General features: G+C 45.0%; 1 protein-coding gene across 1 annotated transcript in view; it reads left to right on the forward strand.

The window, feature by feature from the left end:
• COL27A1 (collagen type XXVII alpha 1 chain) overlaps positions 1 to 26,827 on the forward strand; it is a 309,507-nt gene that overhangs the window by 274,395 nt on the left and 8,285 nt on the right. Inside the window, exons 49-56 of the mRNA XM_063144913.1 lie at positions 910 to 1,017; positions 9,110 to 9,163; positions 9,477 to 9,539; positions 15,515 to 15,568; positions 16,174 to 16,209; positions 17,071 to 17,088; positions 18,853 to 18,888; positions 24,149 to 24,175. Coding sequence (XP_063000983.1) covers positions 910 to 1,017; positions 9,110 to 9,163; positions 9,477 to 9,539; positions 15,515 to 15,568; positions 16,174 to 16,209; positions 17,071 to 17,088; positions 18,853 to 18,888; positions 24,149 to 24,175 — 396 coding nt within the window. The remainder of the gene's footprint in view (positions 1 to 909; positions 1,018 to 9,109; positions 9,164 to 9,476; positions 9,540 to 15,514; positions 15,569 to 16,173; positions 16,210 to 17,070; positions 17,089 to 18,852; positions 18,889 to 24,148; positions 24,176 to 26,827) is intronic.

Consider the following 26,827-nt stretch of genomic DNA (forward strand, 5'->3'; position numbering starts at 1 on the left):
CCAACGGAGAAATAACCAATGCATGAACAAGAGTCTTGGCAGAAGAGACAGACAAAAATGATCGAATCCTGGCAATATTATACAGGAAAAAACGACAGGATTTAGCTACTGCCTCAATATGAGGAATAAAGGAGAGCGAGGAATCAAATATAGAGCCAAGACTATGAGCTTCCTTGACTGGAGTAAGTGTAACATCATTGATAGTAAGAGAGAATGAGAGATGAGAAGGTTTAGGAGGAAAAACAAGCAATTGGAAGGGGTTGCATAGGATTGCGCCTTTTTGGGGTGCTCTCGGTTCCATGTTCAGACTGAAAAAAGCCCTACAACTTCCAGCATCCCCTAGGGGTTGAAGGACTCGCTTCTGTCTAAATATGCATACGATTGCATCCTAAATAATGTAGTTTTAATGTCTCCGTAATTGTATGATGCTCTTTTAATTGTTTTTGTTTAATGGTTTCTTTGTTTTAAATCGTGCACCGCCTTGATCACTTTTTTAAAAAAAACTAATAGGGCAGTATATAAATGTTAATAAAAAATGGCATAAATGTTAATCATGGACTCCAAGTATTCCAATGCACCAGGCTCCACATTTCATTGGTCTGGCAAGAGCGGAGTGATTCCAGTTTTGTTGTTTATGTGATTTCGTTTGCAAGTTGGCACCAAGTTATTCTTGGTGGCCGCTGGATTCCACTCAACCGTGCATGAACCCGTGGGATTCTTTCGGCAGCCCACGAAAGCATTCCCCCAAGACACAAAATCCCCCCTGGGTCTGGCTGTGTGCTTCATGAAGACAGATTTAGCCGCTGTGCCTCCAGACCAAAGCTGTGGTGGCAGTATAAATATGGCAAGGTTTGCTGAATTTTCCATTAAATGAGATTGACATTCTTCCCCCTCCTGTCTTACTTGCAGGGAGAAAGGGGGCTGGCTGGACAGGCTGGCCCCTTGGGGAAACGGGGCCCCCAAGGGGGAATGGGTCTTCCTGGAAACCCCGGTGAGCCTGGATCGAAGGGACAGCCGGTGAGTAGATCGCTTGTTTTGCTTAGGATTTCTCTTGGGCCAAAAAAGGAAATATGACAATTGAGAGTCAGGGGGGTGCAGTGGTTAGAGCTGGGGAAGGCAACCTGCAGCCTATGGTGGGGTGGGTGGAGAGATTCCAGAGGGAGAGAGCAGGAGGGAAATAATATGGGGCTGGGGAAGAGTGAAATGGACAGAGCAATAGAAGTGTCACAGAGAGAAAGCTGTCTGCAAGTGAACATTTCAGAACCCCCCAGCTGATGGGTGGGGAGGAAGAGACGGGAGGAGAAAGAGGGGTGTCAGGAAGTGAGAGAACAAGAAAAGGGAGTGGCACTAAAGAACAAGAGTGAGAATGGGATGAGAGAGGGGGGAAAGGGGTGGCAGAGAGAGAGAGGAAAGAGGGTGGCAGAAAGAGAGAGAGAGAGGAAAGAGGGTGGCAGAAAGAGAGGGAGAGAGGAAAGGGGGTGGCAGAAAGAGAGAGCAGAAAGAGAGAGAAAGAGAAAGGGTGAGAGAAGGCAATGTCAGGAAGAGAGAAAGAAACGTGTTGGCTGCACCCTCTGCTGGATTTCAACCCCCAACAAATTACCATCAAAGGAATGTGACCATTGATAGAAGAAAGATCCCCTCCCCTGGGTCAGGGGGTTGGACTAGCACTGGGAAGGAAGGAGTTCGAATCCCCACTCAGCTTGGAAGCTTTCAGTGACCTTGAGCCTCCTCCTCCTCCTCCTCCTTCTCTCTCTCTCTCTCTCTCCCTCTCTCTGTCTCTGCCTAAGCTACCTCATAAGATTGTTGTGAGGATAAATATAGTGGGGAGAGAACCACATACTCCAGATTCAGCTCCTTGGGGGAAAGGTGGAACATAACTATTTGATAAATAAATGCAACTGTCCAAGTAACGATGATATTGGTGACAGTTAGCAATTCTATCCATGTCTGCTCAGAAGCAAACCCCGCTGAGCTCGCTGGGGTTTATTTCCAGGTAAGTGGGTATAGGATTGCAGCTTCTGGCTTTTTATCATATAATGGCTCAGTTCAGACAACACGCGAGTCAACACAGTGTGAAAACTCCACTCAGAGGTTGAGTTCCTAGGGGGTCCTAACTCCACCGTTGTGTGAGTGTGGGCTACCGTGGAGTTGAGTAAAATCCATTGACAGTTCCTCCGCCCTACCTCCTCCCCTGGTCCTCCCAATGGTATCCCATCAGCCATTGCTGCAAAAAATCAATCCCAGTAGCTCTCCTAGAGCGGCACTTACTCCTTTCGCCACTCTTGCCAGAGAACTCTGTAGCCAGTGGGAAAAGTCAACGCAACTCAACAGAACACTCCAAGGAGCCCTCTACACAACACAGTGGTTGTGCAGGAACTCTCCTCTGCACAGCGTGGATATTCTGCATGGAGTGTTTCCCCGAAAACCTCCACCGTTGCGTGGAGTTTTCCCGCCAGAAAACACGTTTCTCAACGGTGGTGTAAGAACTCCACCGTAGGGTTCTAAAACCACCGTTGGCTAACGTGTTGACCGAACTGAGCCATTATGTCAAACACCTGCGCAAATAATGACCGCTGGTTATTATTGATAGTGAAGGATGAGTCCTTCCCCCCACTCCAACCCTGGGTCAAATTGGTTTGGCCCGGAATAAGCTGAAGGATTTCCCAAACAAGCACGCCAGAGAAGAATTTGGGGACGTATTTCACACCTCGTATTTCAGACAAGCTTTACGATTCGACAAGGTTCATATTTCTGAGGCAGGAAATATGAGTCTCCGTCGGATTTACCGAAAACCTCCCCTTTTTCATAGCCCCATTTACAGGCTGCGAAATTGGGGCAGGTGGGTGGCATTTCAGCTGGGGTGAGGTTGAATTTTGAGGGTGGGGGGAGCCCATGAAACTCACCCGGACTTTTTCCAGCTCCTGGGGGGGAAAATGCACAGGTTTGGGAGGCCAGTGACTTGAGGCTGTCCAGGTTTTGCTGAACTGCAACTCCCACGATCCCTCACCATTGCTTATGCTGGCTGGGGCTGATGGGACTTGTATGCCAACAGCATATGGAGGACCACACATTGCCTTCTAGCTTAATAGGCTTGACATGTAGTTTCCTATAAGCTAGGAGTTTGATATTTTTTAGGTTCAGTTCCACAACCTGCATTTGGAAAGCGTGTAATCTGGGAAGCGTTGTAGCACACAGTAGTTCTGAGGGTGCCTCACTTGGCTCTCATAGCAAGAGTAATTCCATACTGGGTTTATTTACATTATTTCATTTTATTTAAAATGCTATTTAGATTGCCTTTAACGGCAGCCGTCTCCAAGAAACCCTTGGAGTCGCTGAATTATAAGTGATCAAGAGAATTTCCGTTCTAATTTCGAGTGTGGAGCAACTTGAATACAGGTTAACAGTCGTTCATTTCTACCACCTATAGCATGGAATAGGCACCCTTGGGATGTTTTGAACTGTAAGTCCCATCCTCCCTGGCTATTGGCCATGCTGGATGTGGCTGATGGGAGTTGTAGTCCAGCAACATCCCAAAGGCACCAGTTTTCCTGTCATTGCTTTACACCCATATATCCAACTAAGGACAACATTATATGCATTTGATGAAGTGGACTCTAGTAAGAATTTTAATAAGCTTTTTGCCTACCAAAATAATAATAATAATAATAATAATAATAATAATAATAATAATAATAAATTCTTACCCGCCTCTCCGATTGGATCGTGGCGGGGAACAACAGCAATCATAAAATACATAAAATACTGATTAAAAACATAGCATACACTGTTAAAAACATCCTAAAAGCTTCCTAAAAGCATCCTAAAATTCTACTGGATAGAATTTTAGGATACTTTAGACTCTTTGTTCTTCTTTATGCAACAACTAACAGCCCCCACCCCCTCTGGAATTATTTCCTTTTCAGCATTCTTTATTTTATTTTTTAACAAAATCTTTTAACTTTTATTTTGAAAATTTGAAAAAAAAAATACACATGGAGTAAAAATGCACGCCCTGCTTTTTATTTTTTTAAGTTTGCTACTTTAATTCCTCTCTTTTATGGAGGTATTAGAAAGCCACTTTGCTTCCAAATGGGGCCTGACCTTGCCAAAGCATGTCTCATGAACAGGGCAGGAAAAGTCTCCGAAACACCGAAAGATGTTAGGATTTTGGAACGGGCTTTGCGAACGAAGTGGTGGAAACCCCGGCGTTTGAGTCATTTACAACCGTTCCAAACGGGCCCCTTTGGAATATCGCAGCTGAGGCTGAAGGCCATAAAAGGGCTGTTTCCATCCTGTGACTCACGGAGGGTCGTTTTGGCCCCTGTTTCGCCTCCAAATGTTCCAGCCGGCTTTCCCGTTCCTTGTGCAAAGGTCAGGGGATGTAAAAGAGTGTCCTGCGGATATAAAAATTAGGGCGTGTTTTCTCGCTTGGAACTTTCTGTTGTGTCTGTCCTTAAGGGGGCCTCCTGGTGTTGCTCCGTTGGCGTTAGGAACTTTCTGAGCACAGATGTCTCTGGAGCAGGGGAAATTCAGCAACCAGACCAGAGGGGGAGTTGAACAGTTTTGTCGTTGCCTCGTAATTGGAAAAGGATTCTTGCGAAATGCACCCCTTACCAACACCATCACTGGATTGGGAGGATTATGCTTTCACCAATATTTTCAGGGCCAAGTGAAGTTTTCTGCCCGGTTTAGAAAAACTTGCCCTTAGCAATGATCCTAGCCAGACCACATGCTAAGCCACAGAGGTTAAGTATTTTGACCTAAACATTATGACTCAGCATGTGGTGTGAACCATGACTTAGCATGTCATGTGAACCATTCCTAACCATGGTAGCTACATAACCATGGTTTAAAAACACTCGCTAATCATTTGCTGCAAAAAGGTTAGCAGCCTAACCATGGCTTAGCGTGTTGTCTGAAGAGGCCCTTTGTCTGCAGCAGCTTCTTTCAGTAAATAATAATAATAATAATAATAATAATTTATGTATTTATTACCTGCCTCTCCCTCCGGATCGAGGTGAGGAACAACATAGAATACAAAAATATTATAAAATACATACAAATGATTAAAACATATCAAACCAATACATTGTTAAAATAACAGCCAGACTTCTTAAATTGGTTTAAAGAACCCCTCCTTGCCACCATCACAGGTAACAGCAACAGCTGGGTTTCTTTCGTCACAGCTTGGCTGCCATTTTGTCCGTCCCCCCCCTCACCACAGAATGCCGTGGGTTTAGCACCGTTCCAGCACATTGTGTGCGGGGATGAAATGGCAGCTGCCATTCAAAAATGGCTTTCCCAAATGGGTGCCTCCCATATCCGGCTCCCAGGGTTCTGGAACGATCCTTTGTCTGGGGCATTCTTGGGGAAACAAAATGGCAGACAAGCTACTGAGAAAAGACCTTTGCTGTTGTTGCTACTGCTGGTAGCAGTAGCTAAATAAATAGAAAGAAGCTACCACCCTTACTCATGGCATGCCCTCCTTGAACCAGGGGCTGAATCTTGCTGTCTCCTGACCCAAATTGATGAAATAGCCCCAGTTGGAGAGCCCTAATTTTATCTCTTCTCCGTCCCCTCATTCAATTTTTTTTTAATTTTTTTAAAAAAGTGATCAGTCCCCTAACAATTGGCGTCTAAACAGCTGTTATACAAAATTAATTAATACAATTTTAGGGGAGAAAATAATACAAAGAAGGAAAGAAAAGAGAAAATGAAGGGAAAAAGAAAAGAAAAAAGGAAGAGGAAAAAAGAAATATTTAAATAAATAAATAAACTAAGCTAATTAATAAGTGTGCTGTATAATCTTCATTTGTTGTTATAATGTCCAAATGCTCAAAGCTGAAGTGGGCAGGTTGCGACTTTTTTATTTATTTATTTATTTATTTTCTATACCGCCCAATAGCCGAAGCTCTCTGGGCGGTTCACAAAAAATTATTCAACTTATGTTGAATAAATCTCCACCATATAGCATAAAAAGATACTGGTTCTGTTTTTCCTTGGATTAGAAGCGAGTCAAGAGTTATTTTTGTCTGATATTGCCACTGACCGTATATTTCGGTACCATGCCGATATGTTCAAATTGTCCATGTTTTCCCCACTGCTGTGTAATTGTCTGGCGAACGGCAGTTAGTCAAAATAATAATAAATCTTTACATTTCAAACTTACATTAGATCCTTTATATATTGGTAATAAAAATAGTTCATACAATTGAGGTGAAACTTTCAGCTCACTCCTAGTTTGAAGAAATCCAGCACACAAAGGACTCTGTCACTCATGTGCAGGACAAGGAAGTTGTTTGCGACAGGTCTTGGATATCTTAGAATCATAGAATAGTAGAGTTGGAAGGGGCCTACAAGGCCATCGAGTCCAACCCCCTGCTCAATGCAGGAATCCACCTTAAAGCATCCCTGACAGATGGCTGTCCAGCTGCCTCTTGAATGCCTCTAGTGTGGGAGAGCCCACCACCTCCCTAGGTAACTGGTTCCATTGTCACACTGCTCTAACAGTCAGGAAGTTTTTCCTGATGTCCAGCCAGAATCTGGCTTCCTGTAACTTGAGCCCGTTATTCTGTGTCCTGCACTCTGGGAGGATCGAGAAGAGATCCTGGCCCTCCTCTGTGTGACAACCTTTCAAGTATTTGAAGAGTGCTATCATGTCTCCCCTCAATCATCTCTTCTCCAGGCTAAATTTATTTATTTATTTATTTATTTATTTATTTATTTATTTATTGCATTTCTATCCCGTCCAATAGCCGAAGCTCTCTGGGAGGTTTACAAATTTAAGACAATTCAAAACAAAACAACAGTGTAAAACCATAATATAAAATTATGTGCAGACTTCTACTGTTACTTTCTACTGTTAGTTTTACCCTACCCTGTACCTGTTTGCATTCTCTTCCCCTCCTTATTGTTTTACTATGATTTTATTAGATTGTAAGCCTTTGCGGCAGGGTCTTGCTATTTACTGTTTTACTCTGTACAGCACCATGTACATTGATGGTGCTATATAAATAAATAAATAAATAATAATAATAATAATAATAATAATAATAATAATAATAAAATTCAATAAAAAAGCACAACCAAGATAAAAATAGCAGCAATGCAAAAACAACATGCCCAGTTCTTTCAGTCTCTCTTCATAGGGCTTCGTTTCCAGACCCCTGACCATCTTGTTTCCTACTGCATGTGGACCCCTACATCCCTTGCGTGTTGGAGGGTGAAAAACCACTTGACGTGGAAGGCTACAGGTTTGAAAGCTTTTATGCAGTGCGAACTGCAGGACACGTGGATCTGAACCCAAGCATTCGCTGCTGCCACCCCTAACCACCATCACATTTGCTGGTTTTAACATTTAAAGCCCTAAACGGCTTGGGGCCAGGCTATCTGAAGGAACGCCTCCTCCCGTATGTACCTGCCTGGACCCTAAGGCCATCCTCAGGGGTCCTTCTCCGCGAGCCCCTGCCAAAGGAAATGAGGCAGGTGGCTACCAGGAGCAGGGCCTTCTCTGCTGTGGCACCCCGGCTGTGGAATGAGCTCCCTAAGGAGGTTCACTTGGCACCTACATTATATGCTTTTAGACGCCAGGTGAAGACCTTTTTATTCTCCCAGCATTTTAACAGTCTATAAAAGTTTTTAACTTGGTGTTTTAAATTTGTAATTTTGCATTGCTGCTGTTTTTATCTGGTTGAGCTTTTAAACTGTATTTTATGGTATGGTTTTATACTTTGAATGTTTTTAATTTTTGTGAACCGCCCAGAGAGCTCCGGCTATTGGGCGGTATAGAAATGTAATAAATAAATAAATAAATAAATAAATAAAATAAAATAAATAACCAGCCCCTAAAAGAGGCTAAGCAGTGTAGTAGAACTTCCAGGTTCAGGAGCAATGTAACTCTAAAGGCCAGTTGCTGGGGTGAAACAGAGGGGTAGGCCCATTGCCTTCATGCCCTCCTCAGAGGCTTCCCTGAATCATCTGGTCACTGGAGAGGACAGCAAGTTTCTTCTTAAGCTCTGAAACGGCTCTGGTCCTTGACCTGGCTATGCCAAATGACTAATGTGCCCTTTCCTCTCCGCCCCCCTCTTGCTAAATTTGCAAAGACATTGTAGGGCCAAAAGGAAAGGAAAGGAAAGGAACCTCTCGTGCAAGCACTGAGTCATTACTGACTCTTGGAGGGACGCCAGCTTTCGCTGACGTTTTCTTGGCAGGCCTTATAGCGGGGTGGTTTGCCGTTGCCTTCCCCGGCCGTGATTACCTTTCCCCCAGCTAACTGGATACTCATTTTACCGACCTCGGGAGGATGGAAGGATGAGTCGACCCGAGCCGGCTGCCTGAAACCAGCTTCCGCTGGGATCGAACTCAGGCCGTGGGGAGAGTTTCGGCTGCAGAAACTGCTGCTTTACCGCTCTGCGCCACACGAGGCTCTTGGAAGGGAAAGGACCGGAGGAGAATATCAGGAAAGATTGAAGATATGTGAAATAAACTGGATAATACAGCAGGAGTGATGGAGATCGGAAACTACCAGGGAAAGAAACTGCAGAAACTGCTGCCTTACCGCTCTGCGCCACACGAGGCTCTTGGGCCAAAAACCCAGATGGATTTTGATTAGGGTGACCATATGAAAAGGAGGACAGGGTCCAGTATCTTTAAGAGTTGCATAGAAAAGGGTATTTCAGCAGGTGTCATTTGTATATATGGAAGACCTGGTGAAAGTCCCTCTTCATCACAACAGTTAAAGCTGCAGGAGCTATACTAGAGTGACCAGATTTAAAAGAGGGCAGGGCACCTGCAGCTTTAACTGTGGTGATGAAGAGGAAATTTCACCAGGTTCACCATATATACAAATGACACCTGCTGAAATTTCCTTTTCAATACAACTCTTAAAGATACAGGAACCCTGTCCTCCTTTTCATATGGTCACCCTAATTTTGATTCTCTTTACAAAACCACTTCCTCCCCCTTCGACACAGCTTGGCTCACGGATGCTCTCCCTCTGGCCTTCCAACTCATGAACGGTGATGGGTTTTGCAGTGCTTGGTGGTGTAAACGAAACACTTTCTTTCATCTTTTTTTTTTTTTTTTAATATATATTATTATTAACTTCCAGGGAGACTTTGGCGAATCAGGATTTCCAGGCATTGCTGGGCTCTTTGGGCCAAAGGTGAGATCACCCTGCATGTAACAATAACATGTCACTTTATTTTATTTTATTTATTTATCTGATTAAATTTATATACCGCCCCATAACCGAAGCTCTCTGGGCGGTTTACAAAAGTTAAAAACAGTGAGCATTAAAAAAGTATACAACATTTAAAAATATGGAAAATATAAAAAGCAACAATATAAAACAGTATCCATTTAAACAACAAAAGTTCTGGGGTACATTAAAACAAACTTAGCATATATTGTTAAACGCTGTTCTGTGGATGGGAAGGGTTCTTTCCAGAATTCACACTCCATGTTTACATTTACAGGGACCTCCTGGAGATCTCGGGTTCAAAGGAATCCAGGGCCCGAAAGGTCCACAAGGGCTCATGGTAAGTTTTAGAAACCGTCATCCTAGTCATTGTCTCCTCTCTTGCCTGTCTTTTTCGTTAGTAGAAACAATCGTAGCTGTTATTAATTATTTCAAGAGCTCCCACCGAAACGTCATGTTCTACATAATTCACAAATAAGAGACAGGTAGAGCTGGGCAAACCAGGGATGCTCAATCTCTCAGAGTTCCCCAAACTTCAAAGCTCAGCTCAGCAAACTCTTGTTCTCATTTGCCAAATGTTTTTGCAGTTCATTGTCATGGGAAAAGTGCATATTTTGAATGGGGAGCATTGTGCATTTCTCAAAAGTGCGGACTCCCCCCCCCCCCATTGAGTAAAGTGTGGAAATGTGAATTGGGTTTTTTTTTTTAATCTCCTCAATTTTTAACAATGTGCCTTAACCCTAACCCTAACCCTTCCCTCTAAACTTTTAGATGGCAGATACAACAAAATCCCATTGCTCAACAGATGCTGTCCCTGTAACAATACTGAGGTGGAAACCGTATCACACATGTTACTGTTCTGTAGATTTTATCGAAGGGCTAGGAATGATCTTCTGAACCCCATTTTACAATCTTTTCCTGGTCACCCAACTGAATTCTTAATGCCCCTTTTACTTCAGAACTCAGACAAATCAATTGCCGAGCAAGTGGCCAAGTTTTTGAACTTGGCCATTTCTATTAGATCCTCTATGATTACTTGTCTTTTTAATAGCTAATTGTAAGCTCAGTCCTTTTGTATGTAATTTTTGTTGGAATGGTCTATTGACTGCAATAAACTGTTGATAATGAATGTGCCTTTTGCAAATGCAAGTTCAGGGTTTTGTGAATATTTTTGGAGAATGGGCACTCAAGTTCGCATTCTTGTTTGTGAACGGAGCATGTCTGAATGAAATGAAATTCTTAAACATTGCTAGAAAAAAACACTTCCTGACTGTTAGAGCAGTACGACAATGGAATCAGTTACCTAGGGAGGTTGTGGACTCTCCCACACTAGAGGCCTTCAAGAGGCAGCTGGACAACCATCTGTCAGGGATGCTTTAGGGTGGATTCCTGCATTGAGCAGGGGGTTGGACTCGATGGCCTTGTAGGCCCCTTCCAACTCTGCGATTCTATGATTCTATGCTGCTAAGAGGAAAAAGGTGACAGGAGCATCTCCACTATGGGGGAAGGTTATATCTACTGGGATTGTTTAGCTTGGAAAAGAGGAGACTAAGGGGAGACATAATAGAGGTGTACAAAATTATGCATGGTATGGAGAATGTGGACATAACTAATTACATAACTAATTTCTCCTTTGCCATGAGGTTGAAACTAGATCGGGTAAGATAGATATATAAAATAGATAAGATAATGCTTCACTGTTAAAACCTTTTAGTATTTTTAATGACTGTGATCATGTTTTGTAGAAATAACTGTAAATATATTTTTATCTTGTAATAACATATTTTTAAAAAATAGAGAGAAAGGAGTCCAATAGCGATAAATTCCTTACAGGTAGGTTATTTTTAAAAAAAAAAGGGGGGGGGAGAATGTGGACAGGGAGACATTTTTCTCCCTCTCTCAAAATACTAGAACCCAAGGGGGTCATCCCATGAAACTGAATGGTGGGAGATCCAGGACAAATGAAAAGAAGGACTTCTTCACACAGTGCATTGTTAAATTATGGAACTCACTAACACAAGATGTAGTGATGGCCACCAATCTGGATGGCTTCAAAAGGGGGTGGGATAAATTCCTGGAGAAGAAGTCTATCAAGGGTTACTGGTCCTGATGGTTGTGTGCTATCTCCAGTATTCGAGGCAGTAAGCCTGTGTGCACCAGTTGCTGGGGAACATGGGTGGGGAGGGTGCTGTTGCACCATGTCCTGCTTGTTCATCCCTGGCCGATGGCTGGTTGGCCACTGTGTGAACAAAGTGCTGGACTAGATGGACCCTCGGTCTGATCCAGCATCAGGGCTCTTCTGATGTTCATATATATTAGAATAAATAAAAATAACAAAGAGTACAAGGGGCGGAGGGGAGCAAGTGGGAACAGGATCAGTTTGGGACTGGAAGATGTAATTTAAGGTTTGCAGAGGCAAGAGGAACAGAAGGAGGAAGGGAGAACAAAGGGGCATTGAGGGAGCAAGGATTGTAGCAAGACTGGAAGCAAGAGAAGAAAAATAACATGGTCGATGAGTAGAAAAGATTAGGTAAACTGGATAATTTCAAGGTCAAGGAAAAGGGTATGTGAGAAGAGGCAGGAAGGCCAAGCAATAGACGGCGTGTAAGGAAGAAAATGAACAGAAGTTTTATTTGCTTTGTGAAAGAGAAAAGAGAATAGTTGTGAAGGTGTTACTATGAAGGAACACAACTGTCTTTTTATTTTATACGTGTTTTTTTCTGAATTCACGGGGTTAACTTCTTTTCTCTATGTGTGCTGGGTCAGTGTAAAACAAAAACGTCAGAAGTTCAGTAAAAGATTACAGGAAGCCACAGGATGGTGGATGGCTCCATGAGCATCTACAAAAGTAGAGGAGATAAAGAATTGGGCAGGAGGTTCAATAAAAGGTTAGGAACGATAAGGTGTTTGTAGAATGGTTTTGTTTTGGGTAAGGTGCCAAAGTCTCTGCTCTGAAGGGGGAAATGATGTAGTTGGGAAGAAGGTCAGAGGAAGGGACTCAGGAGATAGGAATTTCGGGCAAAGATGAAACCTCCTGATTCATCAGAATTACAAGAGAATGGGCTATCTTGAACATATAAAAGCCTGAGGCCCAAAAGAGAATTTTAAGGAAGAAAATCAAATCAATGAGCCACTTGAGAAAGAGCCCAAACCTAGTGAAGAACTTCTAGGTTTTGTTGTTTAAAACTTTGTGGTCTCTTCTTCTTGATGGGTTTCCCTCCCCATGGCTAATAGCCAGCCCCCACACCACATAAAAGTGGACCCATATGGTGTGTGTTTTTAGGCTGTTTTGTGGAGGCAGCTGGGGAAAATAAAGATTTCCATTTGGTGGCAGTGGAAAGGTCACAGGAAGGGAAGGACCCTACTTTGCCTGGTCTGCCTTCCACACATGGATCAGAGTGCTGTTGACCAGTTACATAGATGAAAGCAACATATAAAGCATGAAGAAGTATGATTCAAGGTTTTTTCCAGGCGGAGAGCTCCTAGCACTACCCATCAAAATAAGGCACTATGTAGCTATTTTGTCTTTTGCTCCTTAATGTCTTATTTTTCCTGGTAAGAAAAAAAAGATGGAAGAAATGGTGAGAATACCCGGGAGGGCTACAAAGTAAAGATGAATACATCTGGATCCCCCCTGTAAAATTATTTGCACGAGGCAGCATGAATAACACGCTCCTCTTGGAAGTTGGCCCCAGAGTGTCAAAAGCAGAAAAAGACCCAAGAGGGGAATTGAAGAAAGGAAAGATAATCCATAATCTGGATGACAGAACTTTCACTTGAACGATCAGCTGGAAAGATTGGTAAGAATCGTGGAGAGAAATTGAAGGAGGCTTTAGAGAAGGAAGCAAAGAAATGGCAGAATAGTTAGCAAAAGAAAATGGCTTTACAAAATACGGAAGAATTGGAGACACAACAGCAGATTTAAAGCTGGAAGGGAAAGGAAGGAAAGGAACCTCTCGTGTAAGCACTGAGTTATTACTGACTCTTAGAGGGACGCCTGCTTTCGCTGACGTTTTCTTGGCAGGCCTTATAGCGGGGTGGTTTGCCATTGCCTTCCATGGCCGTTATTCCCTTTACCCCAGCTAACTGGGGACTCATTTTACCGACCTCGGTAGGATGGAAGGCTGAGTCGACCCGAGCCGGCTGCCTGAAACCAGCTTCCGCTGGGATCGAACTCAGGCCGTGGGGAGAGTTTCGGCTGCAGAAACTGCTGCTTTACCGCTCTGCGCCACACGAGGCTCTTGGAAGGGAAAGGACCAGAGGAGAATATCAGGAAAGATTGAAAATATGTGAAATAAACTGGATAACACAGCAGGAGTGATGGAGATCGGAAACTACCAGGGAAAGAGGATAGTGTGGAAAGAGAAATATAGGCCTCGTCTACACCAAGCAGGATATTGCACTATGAAAGCAGTATGAAAGCGGTATATAAAAGGCAGGAGCCACACGACTGCTTTATAGCGGTATTGAAGTGCACTGACCACTGTTGGGGCCCATCGACACATACCATATACTGCTTTTATACCGCTTTCATAGTGTTATATCCTGCTTGATGTAGATGGGTCCTGGGCCCCAACAGTTGTCAATGCACTTCAATACCTCTATAAAGCAGTCATGTGGCTCCTGCTTTTTATATACCGCTTTCATAGTGGAATATCCTGCCTGGTGTAGATGGGCCCTTAGGATGCAACCCTATACATGTTGAGACAGGGGCAGGGGAAGTCCAACAACTCCCAATATCCCCCAGCCAGGACTCCCAGCTTCCCCCAGCCAACAAAGCTAACTGGGGAATGCTGGGAGCTGTTGGACTTTTTTCTGTCTAAGCATGCATATAGGATTGCACCCTTAGAAGGAAAGTTTGTAAGCAGAGAGAAGCTGCAAGAGGCGGAAGAAAGCACACACGGAAGACATTTATTTATTTATTGTTGATTTATTATTTATTAATTTCTATACCGTCCAATAGCCGGAGCTCTCTGGGCAGTTCACAAATATTTGGGCACTAAGAATTGGGTAAAGACCTGAAAAAAAGAAAGGAATTGAAGGTTTGGGCATGGAAGAGAATCTGATGTAGGGAAAAAGAGTTTTTTTTTTTTTAGAGGAAGAGCGAGTTGTAAGTTTGAGAAGAGAAGTAATATTGTTCAGCGTGGGAAAGAGCCGGAGGGGATGGGGAGAAGAGAGTGTGCATTCATACTGATAAGAGAAATAGATTTATGCCAAAGTGTGTCTCTCAGAGTGAATGACTGTAAATAGCCGATCCAAGAGGCCGGCCAGGAATGCAAGGAACCCGGGGGCAAAGTGGAAGAGGGGCTTGATGGGGAAATAGTAGCTGAGAGTTAGAGGAAGAAATGGAGGCTAGGAAAGCCACTGACATTGGGCCTTGACCGAACATGATTTTGGGACCTGAGTGCAGCCCAGAGATTTGATTCATCATACCATCATAGAATCATAGAATAGCAGAGTTGGAAGGGGCCTACAAGGCCATCGAGTCCAACCCCCTGCTCAATGCAGGAATCCACCCTAAAGCACCCCTGACAGATGCTTGTCCAGCTGCCTCTTGAAGGCCTCTAGTGTGGGAGAGCCCACCACCTCCTTAGGTAACTGGTTCCATTGTCATACTGCTCTAACAGTCAGGAAGTTTTTCCTGATGTCCAGCCGGAATCTGGCTTCCTGTAACTTGAGCCCGTTATTCTGTGTCCTGCACTCTGGGATGATCAAGAAGAGATCCTGGCCCTCCTCTGTGTGACAACCTTTTAAGTATTTGAAGAGTGCTCTCATGTCTCCCCTCAATCTTCTCTTCTCCAGGCTAAACATGCTCAGCTGTTTCAGTCTCTCTTCATAGGGCTCTTCATCTGAGCCCCTTGTTCTTTGAGCTGATTGGTCAACATGTCCTGCTTGTTAACTGCAATTGTTTGGGTCTGGTCCTTCCATCTCGCTGGCGTTTCCCAGTTTAGCGCCTAACTGGGTGCAACTGGGTGATCCTCCCACTGTCACAACGGCAGCAGCCGGTGACAACGTGTCCCATTTCAGATCCCTGATTCCTTCCAATTTTTCTGCTCCATAGTCCCATGCCAAGCATTTTCCACTACCCCACAGCTAGATCCTGCATTGTAACATGTCAGCGTTGTCCTGGCTGTCTTTGGCAAGTGGTTCCCTCTACTTGGCCTCATCTTAACCCGCCTGTAAAATGGGGTCCAAAAAAATGGGCTACTTCCAGAGGGTTGTTGTGTGAAGGGAACGAGAGAAGGAATTATTTGTCTGCCAAAGCAATAGGATGCGCCAACAGCTGAACTGACTTAACGCCTCTGTTCTCTGCAGGGGAAAGAAGGCGTCATTGGCCCGCTTGGAATTCTGGGTCCAACAGGAAGCCCTGTAAGTGTTCCTCTTGCTCATTTGGACTTGTATTGGGAATGTCGGCATAAGTAGGGGTGTCTCTTCATCAGTTCTTCTGATATCTCTAAAAAAGCACCATTTCAGGATCCAGAACTGGAAGTTTTGAGAGCCGATGTAGTGCAGTGGTTAGAGTGTTGGACTGGGACACAGGAGAACCGGGTTCCAGTCCCCACTCGGCCATGGATTTTACAGGGTTATTGTGAGGATAGAACAGGGAGGAAGAGCCCCATGTACACCACCTTGGGAGGAGAGCCAGGATATAAAAGTTACAAATAAATAAATAAAAACGGTCACCCGTCTGGACATAGAAAATGATGCACAGTGTTTCTCTCTGCGTATAATTCCCCGTGCATCGAAAACTAATGTCTCAAGAAGCAGGCTAGAACCCTTCCTCTGATGCACTATGTTTCCATATGCAGGGAGTTTTAGTCAAGCAACCCACTGCCTGCATTTGGGAATGATAGAGCGCCTTCACTCTCTCGGGGCTGCTTCACGCACGTGGTGTCACATCCTTTTCTGACCATGTCGATTTGGGGATTGGGGTATAACCTGCGCATGTCTGCATTTCCCTTCCATTCACGCAGGGCCCCAAAGGAGACAAAGGCAGCCGGGGAGACACGGTGAGTAGCTCCTTCGTTCTCTCAGGGCTGTATTCTGAACCAGGTGATTTCAAGCGTTGGTGACGTGGCCACGCTCAATCTGCTTTCACGCCCACGGGTCGGGGATGGAAGATACAAAAAGGAATGAGAAGGACTGGGTTCAGACATCACAATAAACCATGCTTTAGCTTTACAGGAATGAGCTTTGCCTCTTCCCAGGCTTGCACAACCCCCCTTCCCCTCACTTCCTCCGGTGCTGGCGTGAACAGGAGTTCAGAAGCTTTTGCTTCTGTTTTTAAATGAGTGCAGCTTGTCCCGTGCAAAGCTGGCAAACTGGGGTGAATCTTAGCTACGGTTTGTTTGGAACAAGCCAACTTCAAACCACGTTTTATGAAGCTGGCTTGTTTCAACAAACCATGGTTAAGATTAACCCCATTCTAGGTTTTGGACGTAATGCTAAAGCCATCTTCTCTCAGCCGCAGGAGCTTCAGTTTTGCCCAGACTTTTCCCCGTCACAACAAGCCATAGTTTAGCATCATGTCAGAACACGGCTATTATGCGTAGTTTGGCCTGATGTCTCCGCTACTTGCTCTCTCGTCCAATGAAAATGAGACCTTTAGCGCTGCCGCCAGGAATCTCTCGATGGTTGGAAGATGTCTTTCTACATGGAGATTACCTTTACATGAACATTTGTGGTTTAGTGGCCAGATAGCATTTTTACATTCAATGAGTAAATGATCAAATGTCGACAACAGTCTTTTTTTCACGTCCACCAGTACATCTCAAACACACACACACCCCTGCAAGTGCATTCCATCAATGCCCCATTTTCACCCTCTTTTTCTTCTCTCTCTCTCTCTCTCTCTCTCTCTCATACTCCAGGGATTGCAAGGTCCAAAGGTGAGTATGTCAGAACATTGCTAATGTTTGCTCCTTCCACCCAAACCTCTCTGATGCAAAAGCCGACCCTTCGGTGCTAACCAGAGCAGGACAAAGTGATGTTTATCTATGTATAAAATCAATGATGTGGTGCCAGGTTGCTGTGTGTATATATAGCTAATAGAAGATAGGTGGATTAAAATACCAAACAGACTAGAAAAAGCTCTCCCCAGAATAATAATAATAATAATAATAATAATAATAATAATAATAATAATGAAAGCAGTGAAATATAAGAAAATGGTGCAAGGAAATACAACATACTGCTAAGAAGATCATATAAGAATGAGCTAGAAGAAATACCTTTCCCCAAGTTGGGTCCCTCCAGATAGGTTTGACAGATAGCGTGCTTCAGTATGATGTCTGAATTGACAAGACGTGGTTTGCAACCAGCCAGCACACCAGGAATCAGTCTCTCATGGTTTGATGTGGGTTTGCCAGCCTTGGGTTTGCCCTAACTAGAATTTGGTGTGGTATCTGTCAGAATCAGGCCTGGTCTCCCTGGTGTGTATCCCAAATCAAACTCAGATGAAGACGAAGAAGAAGAAGAAGAAGAAGAAGAAGAAGAAGAAGAAGAAGAAGAAGAAGAAGAAGAAGAAGAAGAGGAGGAGGAGGAGGAAGAAGAAGAAGAAGAAGAAGAAGAAGAAGAAGAAGAAGAAGAAGAAGAAGAAGAAGAAGAAGAAGAAGAAGAAGAAGAAGAAGAAGAAGAAGAAGAAGAAGAAGAAGAAGAAGAAGAAGAAGAAGAAGACAACCAGCCAAGACAGGAAGCAGGGGAGGAAATTCTCCAAGACTCTCCATGAGTCAAGGAGGAATCTTCCCAGGAGCTTATCGGACAGGAGACCTAGGCTCGGAGATCATCCTCCCCACCCTTGGGAACTCAGTCTTTGTCAGAGTGGGAGGAAACATCAGAATTGACAGATCCAAGAGTCCACCACAGGGTCAAGCAGGTGGAATTGAGAGGTGGTGTGCTAGGCTAGCAACTTGGCAGAGGTTACAACTTGAAGACCCTCCTTGAAGGAGGGGACTGGTAAAAGCCTGTTGGGCACAGTGAGAAACTTCCATTTGGTTGATAGGTAACTGCTGATGGGGCCCTGGCTTGCATAATAAAATCTATTGACTAAGAAATCATATTCATTGTGGTGATGACAAAGAAGACCGGAGGCTTGGCACTCAACAGCCATGGTTTTGGTTTTATATTCTGGTTCGTGCAAACCATGGCAGGATGTGATTCCTGAACTGAGTGGCTGCAGCCTTGCTTTCCATTGCCAATCTGAGCCCAGACCATGTTGGTTCCATAACCAGTTACCATATTTATTTATTTGTTTATTTATTTACAATATTTATATCCCACTCCCCATTGAAAATTTCAGAGTTTATCCAGCCCTCCCTGACCCCAGTAGATTCTCGTGCCACATATTTCACTGCATTCCTTCTTGGGTGAGATTTTGCCTTTCTGGGTCCCTGCCTCTCCATTGGTTTTAGTAAACTAACAGGGAACCCTCCACCCATTTCAATTGCTGACGTCCTACTACCAGAACTTGGCTGGACCAAAAGGGCCTTGCAGTATTTCTGCCAGAGAGTCAGACATGCCTTGCCTGCCTCTAGAGGCACCAGGACAGCAGCCACTGCCAAGAACACTTCTCGGTGTCCACTTGCGGTTGAGACTCAATGGGGAAATCCATAGGGCTCCCTCTTTGTTAACTTCCTTTATCCTTCTCTTCACAGGGTCCCCCAGGGCCTCGCGGGCCCCCTGGACCCCCGGTATGTATTCAGAAATTCACTCAGAAGGTATTCAGTCTTTTTATGTCACTGAGGCCTAGTTCTGCCTCAGGCGGTCAATTTAGGGGCGTACAAATTTTGTTAAATCGTTCCGCCTCCCTTTCGGGCATGGTCAGGTCCCTTTCGTTCTGTCTTCCACTCATGGATGAAAACAAAGTTTTTAAAAGCCGAATTTTGTTCTCCTTGTGCGGATTCGCTTTCCAGCCTGAAGTGCAGTAGCTGCTCCATACAGCTTGAGCACCTCTGGGCGAATTCGGCTTGCGTTTGTGCCATGGGAGAAGGCTTCTGGGAATCAGACATTGCCAATACCTTAGGAGAGAGTATTAGTTCAGTAACATTTCTGGGGACGTTGGTCCTAACCCATACGGGTGGGAATTCATAATCTTGTCTCTGCTCTCTCTCGCTCTCTCTCCCGCCCCAATTTGGAAGGGCCAAGAGGGCACCATTATTGGGCTGTGCTTAGGGCATCCTCTGGCCTTCATCCGGCCCTGATTTCTTGCTCCCCGGGCTTCCCACCACCCCCTTCTCTGTTTCCAACAAATGAGAACTCTGAGCTATGTTGTGTCTCTTCCACGTTCAGCACACCACTCAGGAGTGAGCAGGGCTTGTTAAGTTTGCTTCAGTGCAAAACCTGGCGTCTGGAAAGGAGTTTGGTTTACTGACGAGTGCAGCTTTATTCTTGGTCCTCATGATTTTGGGGTGGGTGTGGGTGGGAAATTGCAGGCAATACCACAAAGGTTTGGTTGATTGATTGATTTTATTATTATGGTCATAGACCAATCAAACAGCACAAAAGCGGTATAGGTATGTCAATAAAGTACAAAATACATAAAAGCATAATAAAAGCCGGTAGAAATCATAACTCATTCAGAGAAGTCTGGGACTAAAATTAAAGGATTACTATTCTGTAATAGCAAGTCATCTCAATTTCTGTTGATTAATTGCGACCTGCGTAAAAACTTTCCAGTTTTTGAAGGGATCTTAGGGTCATTCTCTGGCAGTAGTTGTCCTAGGTGCTGGCCTTCCATTCTCGCCGTGTGCTGGGGGCTGCGTTTCTACACCCTCCATAGTTTTCACCAGGGGCGTTGAGCCTCTATCCTAGAGTGACCACATGAAAAGGAGGACAGGGCTCCTGTGTCTTTCACAGTTGCATAGAAAAGAGAATTTCAGCAGGGGTCATTTGTATATATGGGGAACCTGGGGAAATGCCCTCTTCATCACAACAGTGAAAGCTGCAGGAGCTATACTAGAGTGACCAGATTTAAAAGAGGGCAGGGCTGCATTTCTACACCCTCCATAGTTTTCACCAGGGGCGTTGAGCCTCTATCCTAGGGTGACCACACGAAAAGGAGGACAGGGCTCCTGTGTCTTTAACAGTTGCATAGAAAAGAGAATTTCAGCAGGTGTCATTTGTATATATGGGGAAACTGGTGAAATTCCCTCTTCATCACAGCAGTTAAAGCTGCAGGAGCTATACTAGAGTGACCAGATTTAAAAGAGGGCAGGGCTGCATTTCTACACCCTCCATAGTTTTCACCAAGGGCGTTGAGCCTCTATCCTAGGGTGACCACACGAAAAGGAGGACAGGGCTCCTGTATCTTTCACAGTTGCATAGAAAAGAGAATTTCAGCAGGTGTCATTTGTATATATGGGGAACCTGGGGAAATTCCCTCTTCATCACAACAGTGAAAGCTGCAGGAGCTATACTAGAGTGACCAGATTTAAAAGAGGGCAGGGCTGCATTTCTACACCCTCCATAGTTTTCACCAAGGGCGTTGAGCCTCTATCCTAGGGTGACCACACGAAAAGGAGGACAGGGCTCCTGTATCTTTCACAGTTGCATAGAAAAGAGAATTTCAGCAGGTGTCGTTTGTATATATGGGGAACCTGGGGAAATTCCCTCTTCATCACAACAGTGAAAGCTGCAGGAGCTATACTAGAGTGACCAGATTTAAAAGAGGGCAGGGCTGCATTTCTACACCCTCCATAGTTTTCACCAGGGGCGTTGAGCCTCTATCCTAGGGTGACCACATGAAAAGGAGGACAGGGCTCCTGTGTCTTTAACAGTTGCATAGAAAAGAGAATTTCAGCAGGTGTCATTTGTATATATGGGGAACCTGGGGAAATTCCCTCTTCATCACAACAGTTAAAGCTGCAGGAGCTATACTAGAGTGACCAGATTTAAAAGAGGGCAGGGCTGCATTTCTACACCCTCCATAGTTTTCACCAGGGGCGTTGAGCCTCTATCCTAGGGTGACCACATGAAAAGGAGGACAGGGCTCCTGTGTCTTTAACAGTTGCATAGAAAAGAGAATTTCAGCAGGTGTCATTTGTATATATGGAGAACCTGTGAAATTCCCTCTTCATCACAGCAGTTAAAGCTGCAGGAGCTATACTAGAGTGACCAGATTGAAAAGAGGGCAGGGCACACGGTCACTCTATCTATCCGCCAGGGGGCCAAATTCCATTTTGGAAAAATTTCTCGTGGGCTGCATTCCACTGGTGGGCGTGGCCAAAGGCAAAAGGGGGCAGGGCCAAAAAACCAAAACATCAGCATATTGTAGCTTCAAGCTCTTACCACCAGTAATTGCACCTTTGAGAAGGATTGAAATCTTTTAGAATATGGGAAAACACGGAGTAACCAGGAGACCACCAAATGATTTGGGGAAAGAGGATGGAGCCATTTTGGAACATGGGAAGGACATGCTGGGATGCCAGGTGAACTGGATTTGGCCTGCAGGCCCTGAGTTTAACAACTCTAACCAGTGGAGGCTGGTGGCTGCAATGTCAGTGGGACGGTAAATCCGCTTCGGGTTTCCGTCCGAACCAGTCAGAACTCTAAAGGGTCTCAGTCAGAACTCTAAATAGCTCTTATTTGGGTGGGGACACCTTTCTAGAGGCTAGTTCAAATGAATTCAAATGAAGGTCACACCTTGGAGATCTCTTTTAGAGTTCGAACTGGTTTGGACTGAAACCCAGAGTGGATTCACTGCCCCACTGACCTCGGAACCACCAGCCTCTACTGCCCCTGGCTTCCACGGTCCTGTCTTGTGTGGGATTTAGTATCCCGGGAATCTGAGCTTTCATTCCATCCCTCAAAGCAAGCAAGCTCCTTGAACCCCCGGCAAACATGTCTTCTTCACTACTTGGAAAGGACCAGGGCTGCTCCTTGCCACCAGGGTGCTGAGTGGTGTCCTGAACGTGGAGGAGATACAACATAGCTCAGAGTCTCATTTGTTGGAAACAGAGAAGGGGGTGGTGGGAAGCCCTGGGAGCAAGAAATCGGGGCCGGGTTAAGGCCAGCGGATGCCCTAAGCACAGCCCAATAGTGGTGCCCTTTTGCTTAGCTGGAAAGACGTTAAGGCCCATCTACACCAGGCAGGATGTTCCACTATGAAAGTAGTATATAAAAGGCAGGAGCCACACGGCTGCTTTATAGTGGGACTGAAGTACACTGGCATCTGTTGGGGCCCATGGACACACAGACCAGATACCACTTTCATACTGTTATATCCTGCTTGGTGTGGCTCCTGACTCTTATATTAGGGTGACCATATGGAAAAGAGGACCGGGCTCCTGTGTCTTTAACAGTTGCATAGAAAAGGGAATTTCAGCAGGTGTCATTTGTATATATGGAGAACCTGGTGAAATGCCCTCTTCATCACAACAGTTAAAGCTGCAGGTGCCCTGCCCGCTTTTAATTCTGGTCACTCTAGTATAGCTCCTGCAGCTTTAACTGTTGTGATGAAGAGGGTATTTCACCAGGTTCTCCATATATACAAATGACACCTGCTGAAATTCCCTTTTCTATGCAACTGTTAAAGACACAGGAGCCCTGTCCTCCTTTTCATATGGTCACCCTATCTTATATACCACTTTCATAGTGCAATATCCCTCATGATGTAGATGAGGCCTAAGACTCAATAAGATCTAAAGGTGAAATAAGACATTAAAAACTCCGTTTTCTTCAAGGCCATCCCCCATGCTGGAACACACAACTATATTAAATATAAACTTTTTTTTATTATATTTATTTAACACTAAATAGCAGCAAGCAATATAAGCCAATTACTTACTTATAACTAGGGCAACAAGAAAAAAATTCAAATTTTCATCACTGTTTTATGCATTTTTTAAAAAATAAAACTGTTATAAGAGAGCTTCGGCTATTGGGCGGTATGGAAATGCAATAAATAAATAAAATAAGGGGGGAAATGCAAATGCAAAAATTGATTGAAAACGGTTTTTAATTTGGAATTCCTTAAAATTAGATGGCTACAGCTATGGTACCAGTACTCTGCGGTGCTCCCCTTCACTTGGGGCCCTAAGCACGTGCTTATGTTGCTTAAAGGTTAATGCAGGGCTGTAAGAAATGAATAAAGGGGGACGACGACACGGAAACAGATAGCATGGTGGGTGAAGGCGAAGCCTGGTTCATTCTAGAAAAGTGTGCTGATGGGACTCTTGAAGGTCACAGGATGAGGAGGGACGGTCCTCGAATCACAGGGGCTGCATCCCTGAAGCATTCGAGATGATGATCTCAATTTCGGCATCATCAAAAAGGCCATGTCCCTTTTTTCTCGGCTGCACCCCCTGTCCCTGACCCCCGCTCATTGAGAACACCCTGGCTTTTGTGTATTTCCCCCGTTCTAAAGGCTGAAATGCCTCTTCCAGGCCTTAACTACTGGCTGTAATTTCAGCTAAAACCGGCTGGTGCTTTTGGTATTTGGGGCTCACCCCTCTATCTTTAGCCACGCCCACCGCCAGCATGCCGCCCCTGAAACCGTGCCCGAAGTAGAATCCGTTCCTTCCCAGAAAGCGTCTCGACACCCCTGCTTCGGTGCGAGACAGAGGCAGAGAGGACTAGAAACTTGAAAAACCGACGTACAGAATTCGCCGACTGTTCGCTTCTCCTTCTAACCTCTCCTTCCTGGGGTTCTCGCGCTGCCCCCAGACATTTAACCCATTCGAAATTCGGCAAAATTCGAGCCGAGTGGACGTGACCATGAAAAGGAAAACACACGCCTAGATTTGCAAAGTGTGTTTGGGTTTGGAAGCTGGGACTTCCCGCTGTGGAATTCGGGAGTGTTGAGGAGCGGGAGGGGTAGTGTATACAGAGCGGAGGAAAGAAATCAGCCTTTCAGTCCTCATGCAGTGAAATAAATGATTAAAAGGTTGGAGTCATGCCTCCAGGGGCAGCGTTGGCACGTCGGATTCAACATCTTGTCTCTTGCGTTTGCAGGGTCCGCCAGGAATCCCGGCTACATTTGTAAGTTCCCTGGGATTTCTTTCTGCCTGTCATTTTGCATGGGTTTGGAGCACCACTGAAATGTGTGGGTTGTTGGCGTCTGCATATAGAATCATAGAATCATAGAATAGCAGAGTTGGAAGGGGCCTACAAGGCCATCGAGTCCAACCCCCTGCTCAATGCAGGAATCCACCCTAAAACATCCCTGACGGGTGGTTGTCCAGCTGCCTCTTGAAGGCCTCTAGTGTGGCAGAGACCACCACCTCCCTAGGTAACTGATTTCATTGTCGTACTGCTCTAACAGTCCGGAAGTTTTTCCTGATGTCCAGCTGGAATCTGGCTTCCTTTAACTTGAGCCCGTTATTCCGTGTCCTGCACTCTGGGTGGATGGAGAAGAGATCCTGGCCCAACTCTGTGTGACAACCTTTTAAGTATTTGAAGAGTGCTATCATGTCTCCCCTCCATCTTCTCTTCTCCAGGCTAAACATGCCCAGTTCTTTCTGTCTCTCTTCATAGGGCTTTGTTTCCAGACCCCTGAATATAGTATGTGACTAGGTTGCCGTATTTTTATTTTCTTTCACGGGTTCTAAAGGATGACTTTGCCATCCTTTAGAACCCGACAGCTGCCTCTTAGAAACATCATAGAATCATAGCATAGCAGAGTTGGAAGGGGCCTACAAGGCCATCGAGTCCAACCCCCTGCTCAATGCAGGAATCCACCCTAAAGCATCCCTGACAGATGGTAAAACCCAGAGTCCTTAAGGCTGCTGACGTCTTATGGGGAAACCTTAAAAAATTAAAATCAACGGACCGTATTAAGTTATGAAAAGGAGCAAAATTATCTATGCAGAATCGAAACCGCAAGCCTTTTCTTTCAAATGTTGGTGTAGTGTATGTTTACCCCCAAAGTCACAGAAGCATGACGTATGTCCGACAGTCCTTAAAGGACAGCAAATATCGATGCAGAAGCATTTGGGACATTGTTAAATACAGACCATGTGTATCCATGGCATTGTTGCACATATGAGTTTAAGCACAGGGGTGTGTATTTATATTTTCTGTCCTTTTAAGTACTGTTGTGTGCCCATCATGTGACGTGCGCGTGTGAGGGTTTGGGGATGTACGTACTCTACACTGCTTGAAGCAAAAGGTTTAGACTTCCAATTTTGCGTGCATAATTTTGCTCCTCTGCGTGACATACCACGCCTAGGATCCATTGATTTGTTTGGTTTGTGTTTGATATTGGGTCTTCTCTTCCCCTTCGCTTTATAACTTACAGGGGAACCTTCCCACACAACGGGATCTTCCCAGGAAGGCTTCCATGTTTGTTGACTTTTCCTGATAAACGTTTCTCCATGTGTGGAAGGAGAGAGAGGCAGCTATGGAAAATCAGTGCTTTCCCCCACACTTGTAGCTGGGTGTGGGTGAAATCGCTTTCTCCTTGAGTTCATGGGGTCTTGATGGTCTCCATTGACACATCAACAAGGGGAAGGGCGCCATTTCTGGAGGCTCTGGAAATCTTGAGCTTCTCCCTCTAGCGTTGATGGTGGCCACCGTTAACACGGGGGCGGGGTACCCAATGTCAGCAGCCAGGGTGGGTGCGGCTGCCAAGCCCTCTCAGAGGCCTCACGAGCCCTTGGGTGCAGGTCCATGCGCGATTGGGTCAGGGGGACCAGGCATAGGGGGTCCGTCGGCCTCCTGGACCCAGCTGGATGCTCGTGGCAACCCTGGTTGTATCTCTTTTCACCATGTGGCAGTGCATTTACAAGCATAAGAGAACAGGGACAAATAACAGAAATGTATCCCTTCATCATACTATGATTTTCCTGTCTGTCTGTTTGTTTGAGTGAACCAGATCCTGAATATGTACCCTGCATGTCCCTCACCTTTGAAACTCTAGTTTGACAGCCCTAGGGTGGCCCTATGGAAAGGAGGACAGGGCTCCTGTACCTTTAACAGTGGTCGAGAAAAGGGAGTTTCAGCAGGCGTTATTTGTAGGCCTGTAGCACTTGTTGAAATTCTCTCTTCATCAGGGACGAAAGAGGGCAGGGCTCCTGCAGCTTGAACTGTTGTGATGAAGAGGGAATTTCACTGTGTGCTGCAGGCCTACAAATGACACCTGCTGAATTCCCTTTTCCATACAACTGTTAAAGATACAGGAGCCCTGTTCTCCTTTTCGTACGGTCACTCTAGACAACCCAAATAACTTCCAGAGGGTACGCCATGTTAGGTCTGTTGCAGCCAAACCAAAAAAGAGCCTTGTGGCACCTTAAAAGGGATCACATTTGACCTGGCGCAAGCTTTTGCGGGCACACTGTCCACTTCATCAGAGGTGGCCTCATTTTCATCACATGCACCAGAAAAAGTGGACAGTGCGACCACAAAAACACGTACCAGGATATATTTGTTAGTGCCGTAAGGCACTAACCAGGAGCAGTCAGCTTCAGTTATGATCCCATAGAATCATAGAATCGTAGAGTTGGAAGGGGCCTCTAAGGCCATCGAGTCCAACCCCCTGCTCAATGCAGGAATCCACCCTAAAGCATCCCTGACAGAGGGTTGTCCAGCTGCCTCTTGAAGGCCTCTAGTGTGGGAGAGCCCACAACCTCCCTAGGTAACTCGTTCCATTGTCGTACTGCTCTAACAGTCAGGAAGTTTTTCCTGATGTCCAGC

The sequence above is a fragment of the Elgaria multicarinata genome, chromosome 19 (genome assembly GCF_023053635.1).
Source record: "Elgaria multicarinata webbii isolate HBS135686 ecotype San Diego chromosome 19, rElgMul1.1.pri, whole genome shotgun sequence".
Lineage (NCBI taxonomy): Eukaryota > Metazoa > Chordata > Lepidosauria > Squamata > Anguidae > Elgaria > Elgaria multicarinata.